The sequence below is a fragment of the Zosterops lateralis genome, assembly GCF_965231275.1.
Source record: "Zosterops lateralis genome assembly, chromosome: 28".
NCBI lineage: Eukaryota > Metazoa > Chordata > Aves > Passeriformes > Zosteropidae > Zosterops > Zosterops lateralis.
The window spans coordinates 4,234,859-4,247,716 of NC_139788.1; the positions used below are offsets into that span (position 1 = coordinate 4,234,859).

Below are 12,858 nucleotides of genomic sequence, written 5' to 3' on the forward strand. Positions count from 1 at the left end.
ATCACCTGGTCCCCCTCTTGGGTCACCTGGTCCCTGATGAAGACACCAGGAGCGCCCTTGGGGATACTGGGCCATACCTTGTGAACACTGTGCCCCCTGGACCACTGAGACACGCCCTGGGGAGACTCGAACTTCTCCCACCATGAGAAACTACAACTTCCTGGGGACACCAGGACTGTCCCTGAGAACATTGTGACCCCCCCCTGCAGACACTGGATCTCCCACAAGGAGACACTGTGAGCACGTGGTGACACCAGGAGCCCTTCTGGGGACACTGTGACACCAGGCACCTTCCCCAGCTTTGGAGTATGGGACAAGACCCTGCCCTAGGTGTGTCATGTGTGGGGCAGTGGGGTGGGGGGGCCCTCCAGGCTTCCCCCACCATGGGACTGTCCTAGGAACTGGGAGCAGAGTGGCACGGGGACATCACAACTGTCATCGAGATGGTCGGGGACTTCTACTATGCTGAGGTCTGCCACCAGCAGTACCTGTACAAGCAGCCCGGGGCCTCTTGTGGCCTGAAGGGCCCTGGGGTCACCTGCCTCATCACCTCCTGAGGCTCTGCCTGCTGTGCCCTGGGCTCTCCTGCCACCCCACAGTGCCCACGTCACCCATCGCTCCCTGTGATTAAAACTCTGTGCCCCCCACCCTGTCCTGGCTGGTCCCATGGTTGTGGCTGGTAAGGGTTCTGGTGGGTTGCTGGGGTGGGGGGGACACACCCATGGGTGCTGTTTGGGGAGGTGGGTTTGTGCTTTGCCCCAGGGGAGGATATTGGGGCTGGGCAGTCCATGAGGCTCCTGAGGTTGATGGTTACTGTGGGGGCACTTGTGTAGGGCTGCAGTACTGGGGGAGGAGCAGAGCTGTGTCCGTGGGGGGCATGTCCATATGTCTGTGTACGCCGTGTCCGTGTGTCCGTGTACGCCGTGTCTGTGTGTCCATGGGCGCCATGTCTCTATGTCCGTGGGTGCCGTGTCAGCGTGTCCATGTATGTCTTGTCCGTATGTCCGTGTGCGCCGTGTCTGTGTGTCTGTGTACGCCGTGTCCGTATGTCCATGGGCGCCATGTCTGGATGTCCATATATGCCAAGTCCGTATGTCCGTGTACGCCGTGTCCATATGTCCATGGGCACTGTGTCCGTATGTCCATGTATGCCATGTCTGTATGTCCGCGTACGCTGTGTCTGTATATCTGTGTACGCCGTGTCTGTGTGTCCGTGTCCGCTGTGTCCGTATGTCCGTGTACACCGTGTCCGTATGTCCATGGGCGCCATGTCTGTATGTCTCTATACGCCGTGTCCGTGTGTCCGTGTCCGTGTGTCCGTGGGCGCCGTCGGGCGGGCTGTAGTGCCGCGTTTCCCCACGGGGTGGCGGTGCTGAGCCGCACCGTCTCCCCCCTCGGCACGTCTATACGGTACTTACGGCACGAGCCGTATTTACGGTACCGAATGCGCACACAAACACAGCACAGGCCCCTCCAGGCGGGGGCGGCACACGGGTACAGAAGGGAAGAGCGTAGGCTCAAGGACACACAGGTCACCCACACACACCCACATACACGCACGGGGCCGTACGTCCTCCATACATACCTATATGTGCATCCACAGGTGCTACAGGCCACTGTGAACTCCAGCTCCCACATCCCTGCTGGATGGAGTTCCCCCAGCTCCATGGATGGGGGCACAGAGGGTACCACCACGTCCCTGTGCCACAGGGGCCGAGCCCAGCATGGGACTTCACCCCAGGCCCACAGTGCAGACACAGGCTGGAACATTTTTGTAGAAAGTGAAGTTCCCTGGGTGAACAAGAGTGAAAAAATTAACTAAAAGCAGTGAGAAAGCGAGCACAGGTCAGCTTCCGGCACCTGGCCCCACAGCTGGTGCCACAGCTGGCTCTGTAGAGGGAGCTGGGGACAGGGGACAATACACCCCTGCCTTCAGCCTTGCATTCCATCATCCTGGTCATCCTAAGGAACGGTGCTGGGCAGGGCAACTGCACTGGGGTTTCATGGCTGGGATGGGTGTGCCCAGATGTAAAGCTTGGTGAGTTGTTCCCCCAGGACCCCGCACCCCTGTCCCCAGTTGCTGGAGTCAGGGGATGGGATAAGGAGAGGGGCCAAAGGATGGAGAAACCAGTGCATATTGGGGATGGACCACATCATTCCAGGCTTGGATTTTGGCTTTCATTCCCAACAAGAGGGTAGAAGCTGCTTTTAAGACCCTGAGTGGGGAAACTGAGACAGGGACAGTGTCAGCGCAGGGGTTTGGGAATGGGGATTCCCAGTTTAGCCACTCCCCAGGAGTCCTTGGATTGTGCGGCCACAGCTCCAGGGGGTTTGGAGGAGCACTGAGGGGACACCCCCCTGTCCCCCCTTTCCTGCAGGGATGTGGCTTGAGGAGATGAGACAAGAGCTCCTCCTCACCCTGCCACTACCCCAAGTACAGCACCCGGGTGGATGGAAACTGTGTGTCAGAGGAAGTTGGGGGGGACACCCAGGTGTACTCCCCCAGCACCTGTGCCAAGCCTGACCTACCCCATTCCCTGACACACCTGGGATGAGTCGGGCCGATCCCCATGGGGTGGGCTCCCAGCAGAGGGAGGGCACAACCCTCACCCCCCACCTTTGCTTCCCAGCCCTGCTTAAACCCAGAATGGCCACACAACCCAAACACCGGTGGGGGTGAACAAGCTGGGGGTCCCCATCATCAAACTACAGCACTGACACTGTCCCTGCCTCAGTTTCCCTACTCAGGGTCTGAAGAGTGGCTTCTCATCCCACACTGGGGCTGGAAAGGCACAATCCAGGATGGGAATTATTTGGTCCAGTGTGAACCTTCACCAGCATCCCAGCCCCATGCGGAGGCTTGGATCCCACTCCCAGATATCAGCGTGTTGGGGACCAGATGAATGGGGAGGTGAGAGAGGGAAGGTTTGGGAGGGGATGCTGGCAAGATATTTATACTGAGGATACAGAGGGAGGGATCTGTGGCGCTCTTTGCCGAGCAAAGAAAATAACAATTTGGGCAGGTTTGAAAAGCGCCGAAACCACGACAGGAAACCCAAATTGTACAAATGCAGATGTGAGTGGAAAAAGCTCTTGAGCTGGTCGCTCCGGCTTTCACCTCCACTAAAAATAAACCTGCCTTATTAGGGGCAGATGGGGGCTGAGATAAAACACCTCTCCCCCCACTCCCCACCATGTTTTTCCATGGAGGGGCTGTTCTGTGTGATGCCGTACAATGTGGCTTTCTGGGGGCAGTGGGGATGGATGGCTTGGCCAGGGGCTTGTGTTGGGTTTTGGAGAGGATCTGGGAGGTTTAAGGGTTGGTGGGATGGTGTGTCAGGTTTTCTGGAGGAGGGTTGGTGGGGTTGATGTGATTTAGGGCTGGGCAATGCAGGGTGGGGGCTGTGACAAGTTGTAACGGTCTCTGAGTGTAACAAGGCAGCCTGGCAAAGCCACATCCTGCAGCACAGCAGGACCTGGGGGAGGAATTTGGGGTGCTGAGAAAGGGAGGGATTGGGGGCAGGGGCTGCAGGGAGCAGCAAAACTCTTCCTGGGACCCCCATGTAACACAGGCTGGGCTCCTCCTCCTCATGTCTGTTTCCCCTCTTTGGATGATGCAGCATCCCACGTTTGGGGGGAGGCTGTGGCAAGGACGGTGCCAGGTTTGGGGGCCCACTGCCCCCCTGCTGCTGCACTCCAGCCCTGGGAGGATACTGTGGGAGGCAGGAGTTGCTTTGCTGTCACTCTGGCAGCGGGGCCCGGGCTCCTCTGAGTCAGCCCGGTGTCTCCATACCTGCGGCAGCCACGGGGGCAGGCAGGGTTGTTCACACCTGTGGCCTTTGCACCCCCAGCCCCATCCTCCTCCTCCTCCTTTTGCTGGGATGCGATTTGGATGGATGCAATTTGGGAAGGGAGGAATCAAAGGTGGAGGAGAGCAAGGGGTGGGCTGAGCACCAAATTGTGAGTGTACCTCCAGGAGCAGCACAGCACCTCAGCACCCACCCTGTGGGAACAGCCACCAGGACCCCCCCAGCAGGGCCTGGGCTATGGGGTGCTCACATGGCATGAGCTGGTCAGTCTTAGGCCCCTTGGGGTAACATGGGGGTGTGATGCTCCAGTTCCCCCAAAACACTGGGGGTGCCCCAAAGGGAAAGACCCCTCAGGATTCAGACGGGACTCAGAGGGGCTGCTGCTGTGTCAGGGGTGGGGAGGGGAAGGGGTGGGCTCCGTCCAGCCTTGGGGGGAGGTGATGAGAAGTGCAGGAAGCACTGCTGGTGGCGGCTGCTCCTGGCTCCGCAGATGCACCCGTGAGATAGGGCAGCAGGAAGCAGCTGTGGGGAATGCCGGCACTGGGAACAGCCGCTGCTGCCTGGACCTGCATGACTCCCAGCCCCGCTGCCTCCCCCCGCTCTGGGAACTGCCCAGGGATGGATGTTCCAAGTGTCCCGGCCTCTTCCCTGCAGCCCAGGGTTTGCCTTGAAGAAGCAGCTCTGATGCTCATGGAGATATGTGGCTCCCTCTGGCTCTGAGGGTGACAGAGATGGAGACGTGGCTCTGCTCCTGACTGGTCTTTGGATGAGAGAAAATGTGGGGAAACTGAGCTATGGCCAGTGACAGAGCAGCTTGGCCACCGTCCATGTCATGGTCCCTGGTTCTCTTCCAGAGGGATGAGAGTGTTCCTCTCCCTCCTCTGGGTACTCTGGAACAAGGTAATGTCTCATGGTGTTCACTCTGATGGTCACCAGCAGGAGTGTCCTGGGTGCTGCCTCCAGGCTGGGCTGGGATGGGACTCAACTCAAACTGAGGGGGGGGCGGTCCCTGGGGCTAATCCCCTGCACAAACAGCCGCACATTCCCCAGGGCCGGATCAGGTCTCCTGGTGACAGGGCTGGGGGGGGCGGGGCACCTCGCTGCTGCTTTTTGGTGCCACTACTTTCCCCCCCTCCACTAATTCTCTGCCATTTGTCTGCTCATCCAGCCCCGTTCATGGCCCATTATGGAGCCTCCGGCATTGTCTGGCCTTAGGGGAGGGTCCCTGTGGTGGGTGAGGGGGTTAAACTGGGGCACAGAGCAGACAGGTGGCTAGAGCCAGGCTCCTTTCTGCATGGGCTGTGGACTCTGATATCCATCCATCCATCCATCCATCCATCCATCCATCCATCCATCCCTCCATCCATCCATCATCCATCCATCCATCCATCCATCCATCATCCATCCACCCATCCATCCCTCCATCCATCCATCCATCCATCCATCCATCCATCCATCCCTCCATCCTTCCCTCCATCCCTGCTTCCATCCATCCATCCCTCCATCCATCCCTCCCTCCATCCATCCATCCATCCATCCATCCATCCATCCATCCATCCTTCCATCCATCCATCCATCCATCCCTCCATCCATCCCTCCCTCCATCCCTCCATCCATCCCTCCATCCATCCCTCCCTCCCTCCATCCTTCCATCCATCCATCCATCCATCCATCCATCCATCCATCCATCCATCCTTCCATCCATCCATCCATCCATCCCTCCATCCATCCATCCATCCATCCATCCATCCATCCATCCCTCCATCCATCCCTCCATCCATCCCTCCCTCCCTCCATCCATCCATCCATCCATCCATCCATCCATCCATCCATCCATCCATCCATCCTTCCATCCATCCATCCATCCATCCATCCATCCATCCCTCCCTCCATCCCTCCATCCATCCCTCCCTCCCTCCATCCTTCCATCCATCCCTCCATCCATCCATCCATCCATCCATCCATCCATCCATCCATCCATCCTTATCTGCCAGTTCCAATTTATAATCCCCACTGATCCTGAAACACCCCAAATCTGGAACATCACAGCTCAACACAGGGGTGTCACTGCAACTGCAGGGACCCCAGGGAGGGTTTGCCAAACTCCCTGGGGACCTTTCAGCACTTTCTCTGCATGACCACAACCCCAGTCCCTGCCTATCCTTGCCCATCCTGGCCCCACTGTCCATCCAGGAGCACTCCAGCACGAATTGAGGTGCCACCCAATGTTCAGCAGGATCACCAAATGCCACCAGACTGCCTCCCCATGCCAACACGGCCTTGTGGAGAAGGTGAGAAAGAGACCTCAGAGCCCTTTTAAGAAGCCATAATCCCTTTTTTTTCCCTTGAGCATCCATCTAGATTTCTTCTGCAGCACCAAAACTCCCTCAAATCGCTGCTGTGCCATGCCATGTGGGTGCCTAGGCTGGGGGGCTGGCTTGAAGCATCTCCAAAAATCAATGAATTAATAAACTCTGAGCTCTTGTTCCCGTGCTGTGCTGAGCCAGAGCACAGCCAGCCAGGTCCCTCAGCATCCCTTGCTCCTCAAGGATCCTGATGGTCTCTGAAGGTCCCTGGTAAATGGGATTTATACCTCAGCCCCATCTGAAAGTGAATCCAGATGACCCCTGGAGAAAAGCCCTTTCCTTTGTAGCTGCCTTGGGCACCCTGCCACATCTGTTCCTCTCCTCTCCCATCCAAACCCCTTCCCTGCAGCCAGTGCTTCCAGACAGCCTCCAGCTTCTAAAACACAAGAAATTCCCTCCAGAACGCTGCTGGTGTTCCCTCAGGACACAGGGACCCCCACGCTGGCCCTCCCTGCCCTGCAGCCCAATCTGGCCATTTCCACCCCGTGTTCCATCCCTCACATCCTGCCACCTGTACCGACTTACTTCAGGGAAAAAAAAAAAAAAGAAATCAATCCAAACCCAAGCCCAAGGGGTAGATTATTCTGCGGCGTGGGGGAAGCAGCTGCTTGTGAGGCACCCCCCAAGCTTCGAGGACCTCTGCAGGTATTTGCAGCATGAGCAAATCCCCTGGGATTAAGGATCTGCTCCCAGGAAAAGGGGAAAGGTGATGGGGAGCATTGGCTGAGCTGCAGCAAGGTATATATGGTCACCCCTCCCCCAGGAGATTTAGTATAATTTTGGGGCGCTTGCTGAGCCGGATCATCCCAGCTCCTGCTACTTCTCCTCCTTCTTTTAGTTTTCCTTTTAATAAAACACCCAGTACAAGCCCTTTCACCGTGTGAAATCATCACGCTCCAGAGCATTCCCACTCTCTTCCTCCCCCCATTTTCTCTCCTCCACGTTAAGAAATCCACTCCCTGTGAGGACACCCCAAACCTGGATCTTCCACTGCAACAACACCCTAAAAATGACACACACACACACACAAACACACACACATCACCTCCCCTGGTGAAAAGCGACCCATCCATGGGGATGGGGGTTGTAACACAAACTGGGGGTGATCAGATAATGCGCTCCCAGCTCTCTCACACACACTCGGGGTATCCCAGGGCTGGAATGACTCCCCCTGGAATACGGCGTGGCCGTGGCTGTTGTGCGGGGGGGCGGGGAGGTTGCCTTGGCCACGCATCCCTGTGTGAATGCATGACGTGCGCAGGGCTGGCGCCAGGCTGTCTGGGGCCGGGAGTTAGATCAACACAGCTGGAGGGCCCGGGCCACAGCTGGGCAAAGGCAACGGGTCCCGCCGCCCAGGCAGAGCCTGTGGGAACCACCGCCAACAAAACCCCCCTGCAAACAAAAGCTCCCCCCCCTCTCCAATCTCTCAGAAGCCTTTTCAGCGCCCCCCCTCCCCTCCCCTCCCCAATCCCTTGGGAAATGAGAGGGGGTGTATGGGAATAAGAAGAGGCTGTACGTTGCTGGTTTGTGTTGAGGGGAAGTCATAAGGAGGATTCAGGTGGTGGGCTGAAAAAAAAAAAAAGTTTCTAAACGTTTTTTAAAAATCTGTGTTGATTTTATTAAGTTTTATATTTATTATTTATTTTTTAAAGCTGTTTAATTATTTTTAAACTTTATTTTGTTGGGGGTTTTTTGGGTTTGGTGTTTTGTTTTGGTTTTTTGGGGGGTTTTTTTGGGTTTGGTTTTTTTGGGTTTTTTTTTATTTTTTTTTTTTTTTTTTTTTTTTTTTTTTGGGGGGGGGGGCATTGGTTGTTGCCTCTTGCCCCAAAACAGGTTAATGAGGGTTATCACGCCTCTTCCCAAGCTGCCGTCCTTTACACAAAAGTGATTTCCCATGAAATTCTTAACGAGTGAGGTGGGGGGAGGGGGGAGGAGAAAAAAAAGAAAAGATACAAAAAATAATCCAACCCCAAAAAGTGTTGGATGCTGGTTTCAAGGCTGAGCAGCTCATGGCCTGGGGGAGATGTGGGGAGGGGCCTGCGGTCCCCAGACCCCTTTGGGGAGGTGGAAATAAACCCCAGCACCACCAAAGTGGGGTTTGGGCAGCTCTAGAATGAATGTCCTGTACCCCCCACCCTCCTGCAGCCCTCCTTGGCCGGGACTGCCGGGCCAGGGAGGGTCTAACCCCACTGAAGTCACTCTCTGGGGGTCAGGGAGGTTTTCCCCTTGGGCTCATGCAGATTGACAATCCGGACGTGGCAGGGCTGTCACTTCTGCAGGACCCCCCCTGTGCCACCCGCTGCTGTGACTCCCACTGGGGACCCCAGGTCGCTCCAGCTTTGGGCTTTTTTCTATGGACACTCTCTGATTCTGTAAGTTTTGAGGCAGTGATGGTTTGGAAGGCCAGTTTCCTTCATATCCCACCCCCCTCCCCTTCTACTGGGATAACCCCTTTGCCTATAAATCTCCTCTCCCTCTCCAAAATAAAAAACCCTCCAAAAACCCTCCAGGCCTCTCGCAGGCGCTGACCTAAATCTGGTTTCTCCATCGTAACCTCAGTTTTACCGCAATTAATTTTTTTCTGCTGGTCACAAGATAATTCCTGACGCCAGAAAGTCTGGAGGTCAGATGAGAAACGGATTGAGGAAAAGGGCGGCACTAATTTCCTTAAAACAGGGAGGTGGGGAGAGGGGAAACCCCACAGTCCCGTCTAAAAATAGGAGGAATTCACTGGGAAAGGGGAGGGGGACACTTTTGGGGTGCTGGGGTGTTTGAAGGGGTTTAGGGGGAGATAATCCCCAAGAGGTTTGGGGGTCTGGCCGTGGAGGGGGAGAGGACCAGAGTGGCCGTGTCACCCCCCGTGGGGCCACTTTGGCCATCGAGGGTCACTTTGGGGGTTTGGGGGGTGAAGGGGGGGGGGTACAGGGGGTTTAAGGTTTCATTTCTCTCTGGGGGCGGAGTTTGAGCCTTCATTGACACTCGGAGGCGGGGTTCAGCCCTTCATTTACATAAAAGGGGCGAGATTAATGGCTGTTTTACATAAAAAGGGGCTGTGCTGGTCACAATTTGCATGGGGTGGGCGCGGCCGAGCGGCGCTGCCGATATAACCGCGGTGCGCTCGCCTCTTCCCCCCCGCCCTCTGCTCCCTCCCAAACCCGCCGCGACACCCCAAACCCCGGCATCCAGCGGCTGAGCCTCCAGCCTCTCAGAGCTGCCCCTCTTTGCCCATCCTGCTGCTCGGGGTCTCAGTTAAACCCTCCCCTGCGGCTCCTGGGGATCTGCCCGCGATGAAAGCCATCAGCCCGGTGCGCTCCGTCCGCAGCTGCTACGAGGCCGTTTGCTGCCTGTCCGAGCAGAGCCTGGCCATCGCCCGGGGCAGCCACAACAAGAGCCCGGCCTTAGAAGAGCCCATGAACTTGCTCTACGATATGAACGACTGCTATTCCAAACTGCGGGAGCTGGTGCCGGGCATCCCTCAAGGCACCAAGGTGAGCCAGGTGGAGATCCTGCAGCACGTCATCGATTACATCTTCGACCTGCAGATCGTGCTGGAGGAGGGCTCCAAGGGCCGCGACCCCTCCGAGGCCACCCTCTTCTCCCTGAAGGTAAGGGCTGTGGATTTTGGGGAGGGAGGATGTGATGTGATGGGATGTGTTGGTTGGAGGTGATAACGAGTCGGGCTGGGGGTGCTCAGGGGTCCCCCAGTGTGCTGGTGGAGGAGCACCGGTGATCTAATCCATCCCCTCTCTCCGCAGGCGGCTGAACTCGCCTCGGAGCTCCGCACCAAAGACGAGAGAAGTTTGTGTCACTAACGCCACCTCCGCCAGGTGAGTGTCCCCTCGCTCAGCGCGGCCACCGCCATCCCCAGCCCGGTTCTCCCCATTTATCCGCATCCCGGGTGGCGTCCTGGGCGCCCCTCCAGCATCACAACCCCCAGGGGACAGAGATCCCCAGCCAGCCACGCTCCCCTCTCCCCAATTCCCACCCGCACCTCAATTTTTCACCCCCCGCACCCCAGTCCACCGATACGGATCCAAATAACGCCGAGCAGCGTTTCTCCCCCTTTGTGCAATCCCCTGCCAAGTCTCCCACCTGCCCCCCAGTCCCCAACCAGCACAACCCCACCCCCAGCACGGGCACCCGGGGGCCACATTCCATCCCCGAGCAATTGCTTTCCTGGTTCCCCTTTTCCCCTTTTCCCAAACCTCTATTCCCAACCGCGCTTATCACCACACTAATTACCCCTATTATATATTTTTTTTTCCTCCCTCCCCCCTGTGTTCTCTCACCTCCCGGTGCCAATTAACAAACAGGCAGCGAGTGTCGGTTCCTGGTTCCTTATCAGGCGGAGGTAAATAGCAGCTTCCTCCGTGGCGCCGGGCTGTCTGCGACCTACCGGCCCCGGCAAAGCCTCCCCCGGGCCCGGGTCCTGCAATGGGGAGCGCCTGGTTCCGGCCCCCCCAGCCTGCCTGGGCCAGCATCCCACCCACGGAGCTCAGCATCAGCAGCATCATCCCAGCTTTGGACCCCCAAATCGCACGAGATGTTTTTAATGATGAAGAGATGAGGTTGTCTGTATATTTTTGGATTGTGGCAGCGAGTCTTTTTTTTTTATTATTATTAAAAAAAAAGGCGTTTTTTATAATGGGATGGCGGGGTGGGGTTTTAGGGACAAACATCCTCGAATATGAACCAAACTCTCTGGGGCTGTGGCCTCGTGTATTGTGGAGCTCTATACTAGAGTATAACTTTTTGTACCTTTTGTGCAGGAAGGTGAATTTTCTGCGAACGTGCCCTGTATTTGCTTTATAAACTTTTTATAAAAGTTACCGTTTTTACATAATAAAAATCTGATCGTTTTCATTGCTTTTTCTCCTTCATCACTGGGGTGCACCCCTGGGTGGGAAAACAACTCCCCCGGGGGGGTGGGAGCCTCCCAAACTCAGATGGGAACTTCTAGGGTTACTGTAGGAATCTCCATAATTGTGTAATAGCGCTGAAATGTCAGCTCAGGTATGGGAGGAATTAACCCTGGGCTGCCGGCTCCTGGCCGAGGTGCCTGCCAGCTATTTTGGGTGCTGCTGTGCTTATCTGATGTGGAAGGAGTGTGAAGATGGTGCTGAGGCCCGGGGACCATCTGGAGGTGTAGTTGGAGCCCTGGGAAGGAGGGGAAAACAGGCTTTTTCCACTTTTAGCTGCGTGAAAACGGGCTGCTTGGTGCCCTGATGCTGGATTTGAGCCACTGGGCTGGAAGGGATGCTGCTGCTCCTCCAGGATATTCCCCACAGGGGTACAGGAGGTTCTGGGCTGCCTTTGCTGCCCCAGGTAGGAGTATCCAGAGAGCAGCCCCTCCTTGAGGTCAGCACCCCAGGGAAGGGGTGTTGGGAGCACAAATGCTTTTCCCTTCCCTTGGGTAGTGCTTTGGTTTCCCTTTGGCCCGGGAGCAGCTGTGACCCCTGGCTGGCTCAGCTGTGGAGCTGGCTCACGCTCCCTGGGGAAGGTGCTGCTCTGCCTAGGAACAAGTTAAATTAACTTCACCCCCACCTGTAGCACCATCATCTTTATTCCTCTGCTAGGCTCTGGTTTTGCTGCCGTGGGCTGATGTGGGTCCTGCCCTGTGGCATTGGGGTGTCCCCAGGGTGCTCCAGCACCCAGGGGAGCTGAGTTATGGCAAGAGGAGGAGGAGGAAGACACGGGGGTCTTGGAGCACAGGGTGACACAAACATTCACCCACACACAGAGGCTTCAGCCTCTATCCCAGTGACAACCAGCCAGCAGGAGCTGGCACCTGCCAAACTCCCCTTGTCCGTGGGCATTTCCACAGGGAAAAGCAGCTCGTGGAGCTCCTAAAAAGCACCACCTGGTCCAACTGGATCACCAGCCCTTGGGAACTTTCTGCCTTCCTCCCAGCTTGATGTCCCAGCCCCTGAGGTCAGGGTGTCCTCAGGCACCCCTGGGTGGGTGGGATGCGGTGACAGGGGCTGTCCAGGTGTGGTGGGAGGCAGGTGAGGCCGTCCCTCCAGGAACCACCGCAGCTGGTATGTCACAGCTAAACATGGGCTTTTGCCATCTCCACTGCCTTTTGGCTCTGGAGGAAAAGGCAAGGGGTGGGTTAGGAATGAGCGTCCCCACGTCGTGGTCCTCCAGCTGTGCCAGCGCTGATGCGCCAAAGGGATTTAAGTGGGATGGGTGGGAAAATCACCCTGGGCATGAGCCAGGGGACAGAGATGAGGCTCGCTACCTGGCAGGTGGGGCTTCACTAGTGTGAGTACTCCAGGTGCTAATGAGTGCCCCAGCAGGGGTGATGGTGGTGGAAATCCCGTGGGAGCATTAATGAGCCTGTTTTGGGGCTGGGGTTACCGGGAGAAGTGAGGCTGGGCAGTGATGGGGTGGCATAAAACAGCCCTGCTGGGGTTTAGGTATGGAGAGGTGGAGGGCGGCTCCAGCCCCCGGGGAGGGGAGGTGGCCCCTGTCCCCTCTCAGGGACAGGACAGGGATTCCCGGGGCCAGGAGGGGCTGTGCTGTTTGGCAGGGTGTAGGCTCGGCTCTGGCTCCCAGGAAGGCTCCCAGGGCCGTCACCTCCTCCCCCGGGGTGGATTTATCCGGCGTCGTGCCCGGAACAGCCACCCCGACGTTCCCAGACTCTGGCACAAGTCGTGTTCAGACCCCACTGATCCCTGGAC

At 57.1% G+C, this 12,858-nt stretch overlaps 1 protein-coding gene across 2 annotated transcripts; it reads left to right on the forward strand.

The window, feature by feature from the left end:
• The first annotated feature begins 9,311 nt into the window (after positions 1 to 9,311).
• On the forward strand, positions 9,312 to 11,038 carry ID3 (inhibitor of DNA binding 3). Of its 2 annotated transcripts, none has more exons than XM_083879638.1 (3): positions 9,312 to 9,780; positions 9,931 to 10,002; positions 10,489 to 11,038. In XM_083879638.1, exons 1-2 carry the CDS (start codon positions 9,463 to 9,465, stop codon positions 9,985 to 9,987), a joined length of 375 nt encoding a protein of 124 aa, XP_083735764.1. In that variant the 5' UTR covers positions 9,312 to 9,462; the 3' UTR covers positions 9,988 to 10,002; positions 10,489 to 11,038. The 2 variants fall into 2 exon arrangements, with proteins under 2 accessions (XP_083735764.1, XP_083735765.1); XM_083879639.1 differs by having other exon boundaries at positions 10,493 to 11,038.
• The last annotated feature ends 1,820 nt before the right edge of the window (positions 11,039 to 12,858 follow it).

What these genes read in the sequence shown, in the direction of transcription:
- ID3 (XM_083879638.1), top strand. Translation starts at nt 9,463, where the DNA reads ATGAAAGCCATCAGCCCGGTGCGCTCCGTCCGCAGCTGCTACGAGGCC. An exon ending in CCACCCTCTTCTCCCTGAAG is followed by an intron (nt 9,781 to 9,930) that starts GTAAGGGCTGTG and finishes CTCTCTCCGCAG; the next exon opens with GCGGCTGAACTCGCCTCGGA.